This window comes from Neodiprion fabricii, chromosome 1, assembly GCF_021155785.1.
Source record: "Neodiprion fabricii isolate iyNeoFabr1 chromosome 1, iyNeoFabr1.1, whole genome shotgun sequence".
NCBI classification, from domain to species: Eukaryota; Metazoa; Arthropoda; class Insecta; order Hymenoptera; family Diprionidae; genus Neodiprion; species Neodiprion fabricii.
The window spans coordinates 38,957,719-38,977,486 of NC_060239.1; the positions used below are offsets into that span (position 1 = coordinate 38,957,719).

At 38.5% G+C, this 19,768-nt stretch overlaps 1 protein-coding gene and 1 non-coding gene across 2 annotated transcripts in view; one reads left to right on the plus strand and one right to left on the minus strand.

Annotated features, from left to right (window-relative positions):
- Window positions 1–919: 919 nt before the first annotated feature.
- LOC124174503 (phospholipid phosphatase 1-like) overlaps window positions 920–19,768 on the plus strand; it is a 35,633-nt gene continuing 16,784 nt past the window's right edge. The window contains exons 1-3 of the mRNA XM_046553716.1: window positions 920–1,195; window positions 2,421–2,570; window positions 18,208–18,391. Coding sequence (XP_046409672.1) covers window positions 1,184–1,195; window positions 2,421–2,570; window positions 18,208–18,391 — 346 coding nt within the window. The 5' untranslated portion in view covers window positions 920–1,183. The remainder of the gene's footprint in view (window positions 1,196–2,420; window positions 2,571–18,207; window positions 18,392–19,768) is intronic.
- On the minus strand, window positions 7,273–7,344 carry Trnae-uuc. Its single transcript has one exon. It is a non-coding gene; the product is annotated as a tRNA-Glu (tRNA).

Genomic DNA, 19,768 nt, shown 5'->3' on the forward strand with positions numbered 1-19,768 from the left:
TTTCAAGAAATTCATGTCTGCACGTTAATCCGTCTGTTATTGTTTTCCTTTAGCCTGAAATGATAAGACGCGTTGTTAGGCAAAAGGTGTCGTGCAATGTTCAGTGTTCCATACGGGTTTAAAAATATCGTTGCGTTCATCGTTATATGGAGCAATAGGCGGTAGACAATATAAAAAATGAGGTGATATTGCAGCGCGATGTATGTACTATCATCTTTACACCTTGTACTCTTCGTACTTTGTATATACGGTAGTAACAACGGAAGGAATTCACCTCATCAAAATAGCATTCCGGCCGGAGAGTTGTTACGTATATTACAATGAAATATTTTACAATACATATACATTATCAAGCGAACATCTATGTGGTACAATAATTAAGGATGGTACACCGCACCGGAACAATACCACATATATGCGACATGAAGACAGCAGCATTTTCGCATAAACGTGATGCGGTGTACCGCTGAAGCTATTATGATAACATCGGCAGAGATCTTGAATCGATCTCAAATTGAAGAATAAAAGTGCCAATTATAGCACTCAATTCTGTATGGTAATTGTCACATTCACGTTTCAGTGTACGGTTAAATTGAGGTTAGTATCGGCGAATGAAATTATTCTTAAACTGCCTTTGACTTTTTCGCCGCAGTATTTAGTCAGCTCTAGCATGGGAAAAGCCTAACACATTATATTTTTGTTTGGTAGCCTAACCGGTAACGTATAAGATCGCCACCAGATCCCCCCTCTAAAAAAGCCCGTTTTGACGGTCTGGTTCCGTAAACCGATTACCGCTGGCTTCTGAATATAGGAATTATTGATTGACCGTCGTCGAGACGAGGCGCCCCCCTTGTAAGTCTGCTTCGTTGGCGGTGGGGGCATAAGAACAAACGAGGAGATCGTGCAACCTGTTGGCAGCCGGTCTACCTCTGGGCTGCACCCACTACGACCTGCTGGTCGGGAGGCATCGAGTCCCAGAGTTCATTCCAGAGCGTTCAAACCTCAGTTAGTCACAACTCGCGCGTAAAGCATGCCCCTTTCGGTTTAACGCTTGTTATCGATGTTTGTCAAACAGTGACCAAGAAAATTAGTGGTAATAGACGAAATCCTGGACGGGAATTTGGCCGGTTTCGTTGAACGGTTTTGCGATTTATTTCTGCCGGAATTCTACGTTGTTAAAAAAATGGTTCATATGGTAGGTATTCCTGTATAATTAATATACAATTATTCGTTCAGTGGTATGTTTAATATTTATTATATTCATGAAAGTTGTAACGCGAAGGCTTCATAGGGTATACCTATATTACAGGAAAAGCGACGTTATATTCTCTGACTTTGTATGCCTAGCTTGAAAATGGTATAATGAGTAAATTTCTAATTAATTTCACCGATCGCGATACTACCTGCAGAACGGTTCATCGCGTAGCTCTTACCGATGTTTGTCCATCGAATGTGTATATTATTGGTGAAATCGTCGAGGGGAAGGATTCGTTTCCGGTCACTTGGCAGTCAACAATAGCTGGTACAAGTACATGCCGTACATAGGTATAAGGTTACGCACATCGTGGACGTATAATCACCACTCTATACACAGTGACGATGGTGATTCAGTGATTGTGTACATCGCAAATTCGCAATATCGCGCGCGGACATTACTCTGGCAATTAATGTGCTGTCTGCAAAGTTGATCGGAAGCAGGATATTTAAACTAGATAACGTGTATTTAATTGTGAGATAGCGGAGTTTGGTGATGATATTTTTTTCTATTCATCAACCATTCGCGGTTGATTCTTGTTGGTACATCAACCGTCGGGAGATCTAACTTTCAGTTTGACGAATTATAAACGTCCGCAGTAAGCGAATTAGATTAAAGAGAATCGAAAGTGTCACCGCACCTGTTGAAGTCACCGGCATTATCCGACTATATCCTTACTAGTGTATATAATCCAGGTACATACATGCATACATACGTAACAATTAGACGGTAGATATTATGGCGGGAACGTGCAGAAGTGCAACGCCGCAGAACACGTGTCGGTATTATAAGCGGAGAATCCGTGAAATTTATTTCGCGTATCGCCCCGTATTACAGTTTCTTGTGTGACAACCGATTGTAAATTTGAGTTTGGAAAAACAAAGAGGCTGAAGTTGGTAACGTTAACGTAACGGAAAATTGGTAAGAAGAGTCATCATCGTGGAATTTTCGAACAACTTTCTATAGGAGTTGGATTTTCAAAATATGATTACTTTTTATTTATCACGTACAACTAAATTTCGGACATTCCCAAAGGAGTGAAGTAACTATTTTTCCGAAACATGCATCGTTATAGTAACGTTACCAACTTCAAACCCATGAAAAACAAGCGCATTGCGAGTGCATGTCGGAGATCAACGCGAGATCTTATTTTTAATAATTTCAGCATGTAACTCAGACGAGCTCTCCGAACATCAGCACAGTCATCGTGGAAGTCGATGGCGGTATACGAAATCCAGCCTGTCAAGATGACCTTCATGAGAATTGTTATTCGGAAAGGCAAGACTGCCAATCGATCAGCAGACCTACCACTAATGTAAGTATCGTTACGTCTAACTCTTGAAGAAAGAAAGACCGTTTAAAGTATGATTTGACTCGAGGTAGACGATTGACACGGTCTTATTTTCTTATCTGCATTCGTAGCTATAGGACACATCCGTGTTTGTATCCATTTGAAAGCACGTCTTGTAATATACTACAAGTACATACATAAGCCACGTGTGTACAATAGAGTGTCCCAAAAAAACCGACTATTTTTTTTTTTTCAAAGAACATTGAAAAATCGTTAGAGTATCTCTAGAAAATGACCCTGTGAAAATATAAGCTCTTAATATTAATATTTAGAGGTGGCGATTTGTAATTTTCTATTTCCCATTTAAATAACATGGGAAAATTTTTTTTTGAACTTTGGAATTTTGTGATGGGATAACGAGCTACTTCATAAGTATGACAAAATCAGGTCTTATAGGAAATTTGATGCTCTACAAAAAAGGTCTGATTGACATTTTGCGTAAATCCAGCCGTTTCAAAAATATCGAGCCTCAAACTTCGGACTGTTTAAAATTATGCTTTTTTTTTGGTAAATACAACAAAAATTAATTTATATGTATTATAAACCCAGAATTATCAACTGAACAATAAATATATGCATATATTTATTCTTATATTTATTCTTCAGTTGATAATTCTGGGTTTATAATACATATAAATTAATTTTTGTTGTATTTACCAAAAAAAAAGCATAATTTTAAACAGTCCGAAGTTTGAGGCTCGATATTTTTGAAACGGCTGGATTTACGCAAAATGTCAATCAGACCTTTTTTGTAGAGCATCAAATTTCCTATAAGACCTGATTTTGTCATACTTATGAAGTAGCTCGTTATCCCATCACAAAATTCCAAAGTTCAAAAAAAAATTTTCCCATGTTATTTAAATGGGAAATAGAAAATTACAAATCGCCACCTCTAAATATTAATATTAAGAGCTTATATTTTCACAGGGTCATTTTCTAGAGATACTCTGACGATTTTTCAATGTTCTTTGAAAAAAAAAAAATAGTCGGTTTTTTTGGGACACTCTAGTGTACAACTACATTAAATGCCTTGCGGCCAGTTATATACATGTACATTATATACATTAAGGTGTGCCCAAAAAAAAAAAGACAAAAATTTTGCTTCAAATGTCCATCAAAATTTCGGTAGAGCATCTCAAATAGAACATCTCAGGCAAATATGAGCTCTTAATATTGTTATTTGGAGGTGACGATTTTGTTTTTCGATTTTCTATAATAACACGATAAATAACACGTAAAGAAAATCGGATAATATTTGAATTATATTTTATTCGTAAACGGTTTGACTTATGAACTATATAAATGTAGATTCTTGCAGGAAATTACACGCTCTATAAAAAAAATACCGAAATAGAATTTTCCTAATTCAGAATTTTCGTAAGGTGAATATCTCGTAATCGGTTAGAGTTAGGAAAATTATATTTCAGTACTTTTTTACAGAGAATGTAATTTCCTGTACGAATCTCTCTTTAGATAGTCCATAAGTCAAGCGGTTTACGAAAAAAAAATAATTCAAAAAATGTCCGGTTTTCTTTACGTGTTAATTGAATGGGAAAAACAAAATCGACACCTCTAAATGTCAACATTCAAAGCTCATATTTGGCTGAGATATTCTGTTTGAGAGGCTCTACCGAAATTTTGATGGACGTTTAAGAACAAAATTTTTTTTTTTAGGTACACCCTCATATCTATGTACAGACCAGCTAATGATGTGTGATCAAAAACTCAAGGCTTTGAATCCTATAAAATGTGTATGCAATAGTTGGTGTTCCTGTTAAGCCTACCAGCATAGATCTGGCTTATTCTTACCGTTAGATGATATTGCCTAATATATCAATATTCGTATACGGTAATTCTTCCCCTGAACCTGTGGAAGTCTTACTACTTCCTAGCCCAATCAGTCTATACAATACCTAGAGTATAATAAATCCCGGGCATCTACCGCTTTAAGTTGTACGCAACGACCGTACGTCAAACTGGATTGACCAATGATTGTGTAAAATCATTGTTGGAAATGGGGATTCCTATATTCTGAAAGTATAAATTTGTTATTCATCCATGTATTGTAACACGTAATGTGAACTACTTATTACGTAGCCGGGAAGTTAACTTTTCCGGTGCTCTGTCTGTCTTTGTGGTTACTAATTTCACACGATTCTTCCTTGATATTTCTCATATATATATATATATGTAACAGAATTGTCGGATAGCTGGTTAGTTTTTATTGCTTAGTGAGTTGCAACGGAACGTAGGGCGACGATGTATGTAAGTAAAGAAAAAAATCAATTCACACGAACGGAGTATAATATATATTGCGGTTTTTGAAAAGGTTCTTCACTCGAACAGCAGTTTCGCGTTAAATTTTATGCAAGGTAAAAATAGGAACAAAATTTTCCAGGAATTTGCTTTCGACCGCCAAACTGGTCAACAAATATGTGTTTCTCTTTGTTTTATTTCTGGCGGGACTCGCTCCTCGACTCGACGTGATATTTTATTCGTGAAACCATCGCTCCCTCTGCTAAAGTATAATATTCCGTGGTTTATAGTCCCGATGGTAGGTCTAAGCAAGTAGATCGTATTTCGAGGAAGCCTAACTCACAAAATGCCAAGGGCAAATTGTCGACTCAGGTCTCGATAGTCGAAGTATGGGAGGGTACGGATCGGTATATTTTATGGTTTTTTCAACTAGCGATACAATTCTATAGAGATGTTTCACAAGGTTAGATTTAAACGGTGGCGGATGATAATATTCCTGTAATTTAAAGTCTTGAATACGCGAAATTTTCTTGTTCTCCGTTTCAGACTTCGCTTGTAACGCTTCGTACGATACAACATTTAAATTCATTCTACCGTCTACATGGTCGTTAACGGGTTGCGGCACATACGGGAAAAGTTTACGTGCAATAACTGTGCAACTGAGTAATCTAACGTGACGTAGGTGTACAATAGGATGATTTGTTATCTTTGGTAAAGAGGTATATATAAATTGAATTAAAAGTATTTGTTTTCCCTCGTAAATATAGAATGCGGTTTCGAAATCTATAAACCAGCCTTGTGACAGCGATATGACTCAAGTGGAGTAATCTACCATCGCATTAATTCCCTTTCTGAAATCCTGAATACACGTGTCATTTTCTTATTTTCCTTTTAGAAATTTATCGCAGCACTAAATAATGAAAAATCTGACGACATTGCGCGTTTCCTATTACAAACATAGTAACGTATAAATAAATTGTCCTTATTATAATGAGTAATACAATGCATCGTTGAACATCGTACCTTTTTATGGTGCGTGAGAATTTTACCAGCTGACAATGAGTAGCACTAATCATCGTAAAGTATCATTGCCGTTTCGCGATTCTTAGATTCGAGGTATAAAAGGCGAAAAGTGTGTTGAACCACCCGAACAAAGCATCATCATTCTCATTATCATCAGGTGTGCAGTTGGCGCCGACATATCGCCGTTGCTAGTACCAATCTATGTACGCACGTTACTTACAACCGGCAGCGCGTATAGTAGTATTTATACGGGAGAATGACTCATGATCTTACTCACCTGGAATTTTGATTACGCACTCGTCACTAACCAGGTGCGAGCGAGAGTCCTGCGTGACCGTATAATTGCGTGCGCGTGTCTTTCCCTCGAGAACTGAAGCCCTTAACGTACCCTTAACGACTTGATCGTATGAAAAGTTCAAAGTATCGCGATACTAATATGGGAAACACTTGTGACATTGAAAGGCAGGCTATAGAACCACGAGTAGCAGCGAATTTCTGAAAATTTTATTTACCATAAATAATGCATCTCTCGTAAAAAAACGTCCCACTAAGTGAGTAAGAAAATGTAAAGGAACGCTTGGAGATACCTTGTCGATAATTGCGGTCATGATCAGATATGCGGACTTTGGTTAAGCTCTTGGTTACACGCGTAGTTTACGTAGGGTAGGATGTCGTTATAGATTACCGAGGAAACTTGGGAAATTGGAACGGAAACTGCAGGAAGTAAACGTGCGTCGACCGGCGTTTACATCGTCACGTATGTGCGAGAGTTGGATAACTAAGTGGAGACTCAAATTCGGGTTATTGGATATGCGTTTACAGAATTGTTGGAATTGCGATTTTAAGAAACGTTATCGAACAGTGCAGATTCATTTTTTTACCTATAACAATTTTATTTTCGCCTGCTCAAACTTATTGATCATAGTTGCATATGATCCAATCGGCACAAATGGGTATCGGGAATTTATTCAGATTTCATTTAACCACTGGTGAAATTTATAAAAAATCAAAAAACCGACTTCGAACTTGGAAAAACTAAAAACTTGCAAAAAAATAGTAAATATCGAGATCCCGTTATCGTGTGGCATTTAAAAATCACATTTCAAGTCATACAATCTGTGTACATTTTTCCAGATTTCTCAAAATGGCGTTTTCGGAATTGCTTGTCATTTTTTTTTTTTTTTTCATATTTGACCGCTGGCATAATCAATATGACAAAATTTGAGACCCTTCTGGGTCGGGTAAGAACATCGTACTAAAATATGATGAAAATCGAAGAGGGTTAAGTACATGGGCTGTTAATTTGATGTAGAATGCCCTATATACATAAAGTAGGAATAAATTCTTTTGAAAATACAATACAATTGTATAATATGCGAAAAAAAATTTCCCATACCGGGAATCGAACCCGAGCCTCCTGGGTGAAAGCCAGGTATCCTAGCCACTAGACCATATGGGATTGTGAAGATGTTTGATTACAGGTAGAACTTAAAGCCTAAATGTTGAATTACTAATCAAAACTTAACGTATGCATGAATGGTCAATAGGGATGATAAAAACTGATTTGAATTTAATTAACTTGAGACCAGTTCGAATTAAAGCGAGACGAACGGTGTGCGCGTTCCACGCCTGGAACGAAGATGAGCAGGCAACCTGCATGGTTTCGACGACATGTAGGTTGCCATGATGCGGGCGCCCCGCATTTCGTCCAAATTGTTATAATATACTGCGCGTTAAATGGACATTGATATCTGTAAAAATAAGCTGTCACAAAACAACCTCAAAAGGAGATACTCGGAAGCAAATAATTTTCACGTGAGACACACTTTGTGTCACGGTATCCTGAATTCGACCGATAGCATAAAAGTTAGTTTTATCCGTTGGCGTTTGGGGTGCAGACTGTTTTGACAAGCCACGATAGTGATTTTTATTTTTACGATAACATGCATTCCGGTTCACAATCATATCTTGAACAAGTATAATCTACGGGGTACAGGAATTAAGTCAGCAGCATGTGCTCGTTGTCAGCTGTTTCGTGCACACATCGTACACGGGACAAAGCATCCATTTGTTTTGACGCGAACTAAAATGCATTATCGGAGAGAATATCTTGACTGCTTCCTTTTCGGGAATGAATTTTTATTTCAATTCTAACCCTCGAAAATGGCATTTCCTTTAAACAGATAGCGTAATGGCCCCTTTGTACGTACATACAATAACCGTCATTTTGCAGTCCATATAATCCATGCGATCTTGATCGTGTTTCCCTCGTTTGCTCGCGTTATCGTCGTAGGCATCATGGAACTTGCTTGTCATCATTCCACTGGAATAATTCAGCGATTACTTTTGTCGCGAATCTTTTTGCTTTTGTTAATCTCGATGTATTGGTTTTAACGAAACAGATATGCCACGGTTGGTATACCTATAACCCCGATGTCAAGCACTTGCGCATCTCTAATTGTAAGTTAAACTCCATACTATTTGCGGACTAGGATTTGAAGAATGTTACAGGGAATAGTGGTTAGTCTCCGGCTTCCAAGATCACGGCTCAACTAATATTATCTATCGGCATACATTTACCTAACTGCCGTTTCCTCAGTTGAGAGAGATGCGTAAATATACGTATAATATGACTATTCGGGTGCGTTTATACAGTCAACTCAAGTCGTACAACTCTGTGGTATGTACCAATTCTCATTTAAAGTTAGAGCGAGTAGATTTCGAGACTTGCTTCCGCTGCTTGCGAACGGTAGATTTAGCTTTTGAAAAATTTGAATCGTTTTTTTTTTTTTTATCGTAGTGTCATACTTTTTACCGCAAGGATGGTCGATGCGTTAACGAATCTTCAGATAGGTTTATGTACAACCCACTTTGGAGTTATAAATTAATTATTTATGGAATGTTGATAGACGAAAGTGTTTTGGCATTGACTGCTATGAATTTATCTCTGCGCAGACTATCGCGACAAAAAAATAAAACGATCTTGCCATGTGGCCACAGATTTCCATTACTGACGTGCTGCTGGAGGTTCTATAAGGTTTCAATTATACAGAAGGTCAAAGTGCCAATGTACCTGCAGCATTTGGCTCGAAAATCGTAATTTAAGTTTCCGCGCTGGATAGTGGCAAATATGCCAGTATAATACTAGTGTATTCGATGGCATTTCAATCTTACACTGAAAATCTTTCAAATTTGGTAAAAAAAAATATTATACTCAATCAAAAATTGTTTTATTTTTTTTTTTTTTACTTTTTTCTTCATACAGCGATTCACATCAATATTATTTCAAATTATAATACTATTCTTTAAAGGACGAAGCGCAAAGTCTGACATTCTGATATTTGTTTCACACTCACCATTCCAAGTATCTGATTACACAGGTCTGTAACGAAAAAACTGCGCAGTTTTTTTTTTTTTTAGTCTGTTTTTTTTTTTCATAGATTCTGACTGTGAAACCGGTAAAAATACTCAAAATGTTCCATTACGTACAGGTTTTTTTCTTGAACTCGTGTTTGTAGTTTCATTTAGATTGAACCTCTCGTGTAATGCGAAATCTGGTATCGTATTCTTGATTCTTAAAATCCTATGCAAAAGTGATTTCTTACTTCCATTTAATATTTATTAGAGTGAGACTCGAGAATAAATACAACAAACAGGGAAATGGAAAATGGAAATCGGAAGCGTGTTCGAAGCTGTATCAAAGAGAAAAAGAAATGGTTATTCACAGGCGAAGAGAACGAACACGGAATATTATATATATTTCATAGAGAAATTGTGTAATTTCATAAGAAATATTGTTTAGTTTACTATAATAAAATTGCGGTTTTTTCATTATTGTTATGCTTTTTTTATACAAACATTTTGTATTTTGCAAAAATACTGTGCGTGCTCGAGGGAACTGAAAGTCATTTTTGGATTGAGCGCACTCGAAAACAATATTTACAAAAAACATCCCGTGCAGCTGATAAAAAATATTTTTATAGAGACCCATGTTATCTTAAGATGGCTTTCTCAGCAATAAATCTGAATAAGTTTATACAAGATCCTTGATGGACATGTTTATCTAAAAAGTTACGACTCGATAGACATTTTTGCAGTTTTACAGAAAAATGTTATTCTGAATTTTTCTACAGAAGACGTCTACGTTTTTCCTCAAATTTTTGCAACAATATCGTCAGATCCGAAAATGTTATCGAATCGCTCTGAGAATTTATAGATCTTTTCTAAAGGGATGAGCAGTTACAATTTGTCTACAGTTTCGGAATTTACGATAAATTTTAACGGACCACCTTGGCATTATTATCGCTATTACGAAGTATAAGTTTTCTAAATAAAAACTTGCTCGATACACCGGCTCAAGTAAAGAATGTTTTCCCTAGCTTCATTTTTTTTTCTCTATTGAGGTTTCGAAACACAAACATTGTTTTACTCGGATTCAAGTTTATCCATCGCTTGTTTAATCTGAAAACAATTTCATATCAAAATTGACTTGGGGTTGCAGGAACGAAATTCCAACTTGACGGTACCTCGGACCGATAATCCGATTCTCAAATCATTCCAACGATTGAAAATCAAAATAAATTACAGAGCCTTTCGACCCATCTGGAGCCATGATACAAATAATCGTCTATGCGATTCGTGCGACCTTCTGCCTTTGAGGCAGAGCGACTCTATCCGAGTTCCCCCCAGTGAACGATCATAAATCGCGCAATTAAAATATAGGGGTGGTGTACGAGGACGTTGAGTCTTGCTATATGCTCGGGGGCCAACCAGAGTTTGCTACGCAGAAAGCGACGTACGGCAAAATACAGCTCAATACCTAATTCTAACAATGATTCAGTTTGAATGAAACCGATTTGCGTTTCAATTCGAACTTCAACCAATCTCATATTCACGCCTGTTCCCACAAATGGTTACAGATGTATTCGTATCCATTGGCACATTTGACGTACGCGTCATAGGTGCCATACGTCTGACTATAGCGACAAAAACACGTGTAAAATAAAACAAATAACGGATGTCTTACATTATATTTAAATAATCTATTAAATTTTTGTCACGAACTTTTTATTAAATGTTCTATTAAATTTATTTCTTTATTTTGTAAATATTAAAAAACCAATAATAAATATTCAACATTGATAATTTAATAATATTTAGTATTAATTATATTAAATAATGATATTTTAATTTATATCAATAAATAATACATACGGATAACTAACCTCAATTATATTGGAGCACTTGAAAAAGTATTTTAGCACAATTTTTTCACTAATATTCACAAATAGTAAATAATATTAATCCAAATATTCAATTTAAATCACTACTGAATATATTTTATTGCCACATATATAATTCGCACTTGTATGAAAATAAAACACGTGTTGTGACTGTAAAAACTAAAACCATGTGGATAAATATTTAGCTTTTTTTCGAGACTTAATGAATTCGGTTGAGTGGGCAACTTCATCCTGTTAATTTTGTGTTACAGTGATGCGCGCGCATCTTGAAATTTCACTCTCATCAGTTTTTCATAACGCGCCAAAAGAAGTATAACTTCAAAAATAAGTGGAAAGTACGATGAACTTGTGAATTTTTACACTTTTTTATTTTTCACGTCGTTTTATCGACACCTTTTAACGATTGCTCTGCAAAGTGGTTTAAAAGGGATGCAGTATGCGTCGTACGGATGTTCATTTGATAGGGTTTTACACAGCCCTTTGATGCCATGGCGGTGTATATTCGATTCGGCAAAAAAACTTTTCACTTAGCCGATGAAACGGACTCCGTAGTCAAGTATTGGAGGCCATCGCACCAGTTCATTCTCGAATATCACTTGCAAAGTCACATGGTATAGTTACTTAGAGAAGCATTAATACTTCTTTCAATGTCCATATGACTTGAGACCAACGAATTCAATCAGGATTCCCATCGTTATATTTCTATAGTATATCCGTGTGTAAAATGTGTAAGATGTTACGGGATGGCACGAGAATTTAGACCGAAATTCCGTAATCCAATCCTTCAACAGAAAATGGGCCATGGAAGGTTCTCGAGCCGAAAATACTGCGTCTTGAAGAAAGTTGCACTGAGAAAACTTTGCAGTTCTTCATATTTTCATTCCTCGCACAAAAGTAAAAATTTTTTTTGTGAGTAAAAAATAAGAATGAGTTTCGTAACTGTAGCAAAAAACAAAAAAACTAGTACTTCCTAGTATTCTCTGTGATTAAAGTCACTGGTACTATATTTTTTTGCAATGATTTGGTGTTGGGACAGCAATAAATTGACGTTAAGGGCTTGTTTGAGTGGAAAAATGTATAAGTAAACGAAACAAACGGATATCAAGTTTGAAAAACTAGATAATGTAGTATCGATGAACGCACGATATAGTTACTCCTACTAAATTTTCCTGCGATTCCAGTTTAATTATCCAGTAACCAAAATCGGACATGTAACCTTGGCGAAAATTTTTACTACACTACGAATTGTTTACAGAAATTGGAACATTACGTATTATGTTGTACAAAACTGTAAACGTGCATAGTTTTTCGTAAAGAATTGTTAATTTTCGTTAAAAATATTGTCGCATCTACTAGATTTTAAACTGAAAAGAAAAAGATACAAAAATTTCATGAAAGTCTGCAAGTCTTTGTACGAAACTACGCGTGTCTACAATTTTGTAAAAAAAAAAAAATTGTTTTCGCAATGTTCCAATTTCCTTTTAAAACAAATCGTTGAAAATCAATCGTACAAATCATTTTCACCAGAGGAAATTGGTTTCCAATTGTAAAAGCTGTCGAGTAACGGCGCTTGCGACGCGTTGCAGACGAAAAAGTGGACGTTACAATGGTTGGTTAAACACCACGATGCTCTTACCAAGTACCTAATTCGTGTTTATGGATGAGCCCGTTCGTCCGGTGGTGGTTTAACATCGTACTATCGTGGGTGTATGCGTACATTGCATCGCGGGTGTGGTGGGGGTTGTTAAGCCTAAGAGGGAAAAAGCGACCGGCCGATAGCACCGCAGTTAGTAGCCGTAAAGCGGTCGGCTAAGGTGGTCGATGAGTTGCGGAAGAGAGACGCGTATTCGATTCGGGCAAACGATATTACACCCACCCTGCAAACGAGCGCCGAAACGTGGCCCTCGTGGACAAATCGTTGGAAACGTCAAGGAGAAGTCGCTTTATCGCTCCCATAATTCATCCTCCCTCATTGAACCCGCGGCAGGGGTTCAAATTCTGTTCCAAAAAAATATCCATCCCGTAAATCGTAGGTATTATACCCGCCTCCAGTGAGCCTTTTGTTTGCCTTTACGACCTGGGTACCCGCCTTATCCTATGCCGAGTAAAATTTTAATTCATCCAATATCCGTTTTATTAACTCGCCACGTTATACCTACACACTCTACCCGTCAACTGTATTATACTTGATCGGGGCATCAAGTTGTTAAAAGCGGGGGATAAACCGACGCGTTGGATTTGCCCGGATTCAAAGTCGAGTGATATTTTGTACGAACGAGCTCGAAAACGTTGCGATACATCGATATTATCATTTCGCGTCGTGATATCTTGGGCCGATATTGTGATTTAGAAATATTTGTTGCTTTTTGTTTCTGCTGTTTTTTGCCAAACGAAAAGGAAACACATCCACAACTTTACTCGAACCTCGACCAGCTGTTCTGCTACGATTTCAAAGAGGCAAGTGGATTAATTGGTTAAGATAACATTATCATTGTGAACACTTCTGACAAGGGATTCTCTGAATATGTTTCTTATAAATATTTTATTATTATCATTCGGTACGAATTCGCCAGCTTTAAACAACAATTATCATCATTGTTGGTAGAGTGTTTCGATTACGGTTATACAGCTGCAATATATTTATACTACGTAACATCTTCTATCACCTGTATATCTGTAATGTATGTACAGTATAATATGTATGTCAATCAAAGGTCTAATTTATGCAATAAAACTTGAACTTGACGTTTCGTGCTACAAAATTAATCTCTAATATAGTATCTTAAAATTTTCTGTCTCTGACATCATGAGGGGATAAAATTCAACCAACTAACCATAAATCTACAATACTTGAATACGAATTCGTTCAAAATTTATTAATATTCAACGTGGAGTGTCGAAACTCCCGATATCAGGTGGATTGCCGTACCAGAAGGTGTCATATACGTATTTCGGCTGGGTATATCGTAGTCAACATAAATATTCGTGTTTATTGATCATATACACGTATATGTAGTAAAAAATTATTGCACATCGTAATTATAATGGTGTATAAGAGGTTGTAAGTTCATATAAGCTTATAAGCTTTGTTGGTCTCCACGCGATGATCGGTAAACAGACCGTTGCACGTGCTTGTACGTTACTATTTACAGTGCCCGATGCATGGTAAAACGTGTTTTGAAACACCATCCCGGTACATGCATGTACCCTATACCTACGATATAATGTATTGCTTTTAAAGTCGTTTTCGACCGGCTTTACATGCCGTAGCTGAAGAGCCCCATCAACTTCTGGACAATCTTTGATCTTCCAGAAAAGGGAATAAAATAAGAACAAAAAAAGAAAAGACCACTTGACTTTGGAATAGTCCGCTTGAACGTGACCCACATCTTGATTGATATGAACATTGTCAAGATTTCTTATATAATTCGTTGTGTAATCCAAGATCAATCGCGCCAATCGAGATCATCGTCAACTCTGGTAGAATGATCATTTTTGGAAAACCGTGACGTCTAAATGTACAGGCGTTAACGTCCCCGATGTCTTGATCGATGGTATCGTCGAAATTTCCACTCATCGATCAACCGATCATTATTCGTATTGTATCACCGTGATGGATCTTGCCCATAGAAGTTTGCTGGGGTGAATACTGAATGTCGCGAACGAGTGCGTGGTCACGAATCGATCAAATGTTGAATGAGGGTGACTCGGGTGATAAAAGTTAACCGTCGAACACGGATGTAGAATCCTGCATATATCAAGGTATATGACCGTGGGACGCGAAATTCCATTACAACCCTCAAATTTACACTGCAAATAAAAAACAAATCAATTATTCGGTATGATTTCCAAGTCAATGGATATAATTTGAATACAGCTTGAATAACCTCTCTGTAAGGCATGTTTTAACTGACCAGCAAGTGATATGATATAAGTACATAACCGTTTGCCTCAACAGAAGTGACAACGCGTATGTCGTTAATACTCGACGGAATAATTGCTCTCTGTAAGCTGATGCATGAACTTCCTCTAGAAGCCTAGTGTTATATACCCTGCGTAATCCACACTTTGCCAGTGTATGCTCAAAAATTGGAAATTTCACGTCTACCTCGGTCGGAGAGTATGCAAATTTTTTCGGGCTAATTAAACAGAAGACACTGAAATTCAACGAGGACTTATCCTGGAGCTACGTCATGGCCTCGAACGTATGATCCGAACGAATCTGTTCGAGAGGCACGGACGGTTCAACATCCACAACAAAATGATTATACGTTTATGTCCCTTTGCGCTCGATTTATTCGTCGGGGATTACCATTTATTGGTATACCAGGTGTGCAAGTACCGTAGAAATCTCTAGGAGACTTACGGACTTCTATCTGTTTGTTGCCACTAAAAGGGCCGCGTCGAAGAGAAGGCGTATCAGTAACTGATACGAGATTCTCGGTGTCAACTGCGAACGATTCGAGCCACCTTTTCCTCTCTATGTATTTTTAAACTATTTTTGGTACAATCAATTCCGACGTTGCACCACTCTCCGGGAAACGGAGAGAAATTTATCCGTACATACATGCGCAGTATATACTCGTATATATTTCGGTGTGTATATACGTGTACATATATGTATATATTCATCTTGCATTAAGTGTTAAGTAGTAACACCTGGTCTTTTAGTATCACATGCTTTCGAGCTAAGTTTAAAGTTCAGACGGTGTTTTTTTGTTTTATTTTTTGAAGAAACACGAGTGTTGGGATTTATACAATTAGTGGTTCTCTCCCATTATTTATTTATTTTTTTTCCTCTTTTATTTCGACGCGATAACAATCACGGAAAAAGCAGAGAACATTATCAAATACCACCTGGCGCATGAACTGACATTCTCAGCGGTGAAATATATTATGCATGAGTTTTCTTTCTACGCAGGGTAAGCAGATTGTGACACCTGTGAATTTTGAGGCAAATGCCTACGGCAAACTGATAGATGGTTGTCTGTTGATGAGAAAAAAACCATAAAACAATCTGGATCCTAAACAGGTTGACCGAGTTGAATTCGAAGTATAATATGGTCATATGTTACCCTCGTAATTTGACAAATATATCCACCTCCCGGCAAACGTAAAAAACGTAAAAGGGTACCGTGTTTGTTTCTTTGTGGACTGAAACGCGATATTATGATACATCCGTTTTTGAGCCTGCGCAAAGCGCTATAGAAGATAGGTATCCTTGGAAGGCAGACGGTTTTGTTTCGCCCTGTGAGCAGCAACCTCTTGGAAAGACTTTGAATAAGATTTTTAAATATCTATTCAGCTGGAGCAAGTCAAAAGTTGCTTCAGCGCGTTCATTGAAAAGGCTCCCATATAGATATGACGTTTGTCCGACTAGCTACTCTTCGGGGGGCGACGCTGCCGTCCGGGGGACGGGAGAGACCCCCTTTCAAATCTTGACGCGACCTTTGACCTTAACACCCCCTCGCCTCGGGCCTCGAGGGCGTTCCATTGCGTTCAGGTCTTTCCGCTGGGCTCTCCTCCCATTATGTATTTTTACACCCTTCACGAGCTGTCGTTAGCATAACGACGACGACGACGAAGTCATCTTGATAATGTTCATCCCAGTACACCAGACCCGACCCGAGTCTGTCCCCTGTACACAGCCTCACTCTCGTATAATTTGACGGGGTACGTTTGTTTACTTTCGCCTTTCTCTCTAAAACATCACGATATGTCATCCGTGAAGCTGTGGGTACCTACTATGAGCTTTAGCCGAATGCACTTTGGAAGCTCCATGCATATATTGGATCTTCTCTCGCGTTTAGTCTCATCACTTTTTGCCGTATTATATGTTGTCCGATCGCTTTTGTGCTCCTTGCCATTCACGATTAGTTGTTACCCGATGACTCTGCGGCGCGTCCGCCGACGTTCTATCTACTCAACCAACGCGCACCCTCTTCAAACAAATGTAATATGGGATTGTCGTCGGTTCGAGAGTAGAAGGCAAACATATCATATCGCTTCGAGGTGCACCCGTCCTTCCTTTCTCGCCCAGCTATCATCACAACTTACAACCCTCCCATGTACATTCCGCGCGTCTCCTCCCGACATGCACGATGCACTTTGTAAGACCATTGTTTGATTTTGGTCCTACGTTTACCGGTCAGCGAGCATTATCACTCAGCCAAACAAGTTGGGGCCAACAATTGAATATACATATATATAGACGTTTATTGCCGATGTCGCGTCGAGTATCGTGTACTTCGATTTGCCCTCCTGATTTTGAGTCAATAGATTTGTCGAAAGTAGTAGTACAAGGGGGGTTTTGGACACAGATTTCTACTGACGACTATTACCGACATTCTATCGAGACTCAAACCCTTCTCCGCGATGACGTCACCGCCATTAACCCCTGACTATGAGTCTGAGCAACATGTCGGTAAGTGTCGGCAGTAGGAATCTGTGTTCTGAACCCCACTTGTATTACTACTGACCAATTATTCTTTCATTCTTCGAGAATCCGATTCGCAGACCATACAAAATTTAATCGTTTCACCATTAACAAGCCTACTGGCGATTTATGTGCGCTAAGCTTTTCAAAATCTCCTGGTGGGCGGATATCATTCATGATTCTTGCGGTCTGTTACAGTACCTAATTAAAAGTATTTATGTGTGTGTGTGCGCGTGCGGTGGCACGCAAGTTTTTAGACATACTTACGCACCAAGAACTTGCCAATCTCACAGCTAGCGCTCGTTTCCACCAACGCAAAGATCTCTTATGGGCACTTGTATAACACGATTTATATGAATCTTAACTGGTGAAATTCAAGAGCATTCCTCAGACGACGATTCACACTACATTCAACTTTAAGCATAACGTCAATTCCCGAAAATGTGTTACAAGCGCGGGTAATATACCAAAACCGTGTTCACGTCAGATTACTGAACAGGAAAATTATTTTAACGTTGTGAAACAAAGTTTATACGTAAGAAAAAATACATGTTATGTGAGACCATTCACGCCACGAGCTAGCTGTTATGTACTTTTATACTTCAACTCTGATACTCACCCTTCTACTTATTCTAATTGACAGAAATCTACGGAACTATTGACGATCCAAAGCATCGAGAGGTTGGACGACACAGGTGTCGTCGGCAACACCGTGGATCCAACGGGGACAAGTTCGGGGTCCAAGGGTGCCCGCGAGAAGATCATGAATGCTTGTCGAAGCCTTTGGAACTGGCGACTACTAATCGACATCCTAATCGTCGTAACAGGTGAGCTTCTCTCCACAATTCACTCTTTGTTAGGCAGATACTCACCAACCAAGTAAACGAACGCGTAGTGTACTTTGGTGGGAAAATCTCTGCACAGCATTCCATCCTCTGTATTCATGGTCCCGCACCTCGACGACGATGTCATGTCGTGGTATACATTCCAATCCCCGGTACATCAGCGAATTTAACGAATCGGGAGGACCATCCAATGGTGCAGACTCACAGCCTCGAATGCATCGGGTGCAAGTCGAAGCACATAGACGCTGCTGTTTCAGGTGTTTGTTAATTCACTCTCAGAGTGTCTCTATTATATTGACGCAAAGTCAGAGTAATTCCAATCTGGTGTAGTATCAGCGAACTTGCCTAATCGGGAGTGTCATGCAATGATGATTTATAGCTTCGGCTGCATCGAGTACCAGTCATCGATACACGTGCAGGACACTGCCGTTCCAGGTGTTTGTTCAAACACTGACTTTCAGGGTCTCTGTTTACACACGGCGTTCATCATCATCGACTGTTCTAGGGCATGGTATGGGTCGTACTGCAACAACCGTGTTTTGAACCCTTCTGCACCCTCTTGTCATCAATTAGCCGGCTCGCCGGTTATTTCCTGATTACGTAACCCGCGCGCTTGGCAACGCGACGTGCGGCAGAGCAAGAGGAGAAGGAAGGCGTTAGTTTTAAGCGGAGCCAAGTTTGCCCGATGCATCCTATGTAGGCATACATACACGCTGCTTGCACGTTTGCGATGGTTTCGATGTGGACGGTAATACGTTGCTCGCTATTAGTGCGAAGGGGGAAAGTGGGGAAGAATGTTAGGGGAGCAGCAACCTGAGCCGCAGTTATACCGGCAAGTGACACGCGTTAGAAGAGTTGTAAAATAGGATACTTGCCTAGAAAACGATGCGGCACGAGATGCAGTTTTAACGAACATTGCACAATTTTTTAAACGGAAACTCTCGGTGCACATAATCAGGTCAGGTCACTTGCTTTTAGGACTTTCTTGCGATGGTACGATTCTGGTGACAAAAACACTTGAGGAAAGAAATTAGTACAACTAACTATAGGTTTACGTGTATAGGAGGGTATTATACCTCGATGTCTTAGATCGACGAGATACGTACAAAAATAAACGTATACCAAGTGGAAAAAAATTTCTATAACGCATACATGTCAAAGCTTTGAATATTTGCAAAATGATCTAACGCCAAGCCGTATACAAGTCTTTGGCGAAGGTCTTTGAAACAAAAACGAAACAACTTGGCGCTCTCAGATTAGACTTATATAAAAACATTTTTCATATCAGCAGAGTAATTGAATATTAAGGCGGCCTTAACGTCTCATAAATTAGAAGATTGCGTGCTTCACGTACACAGT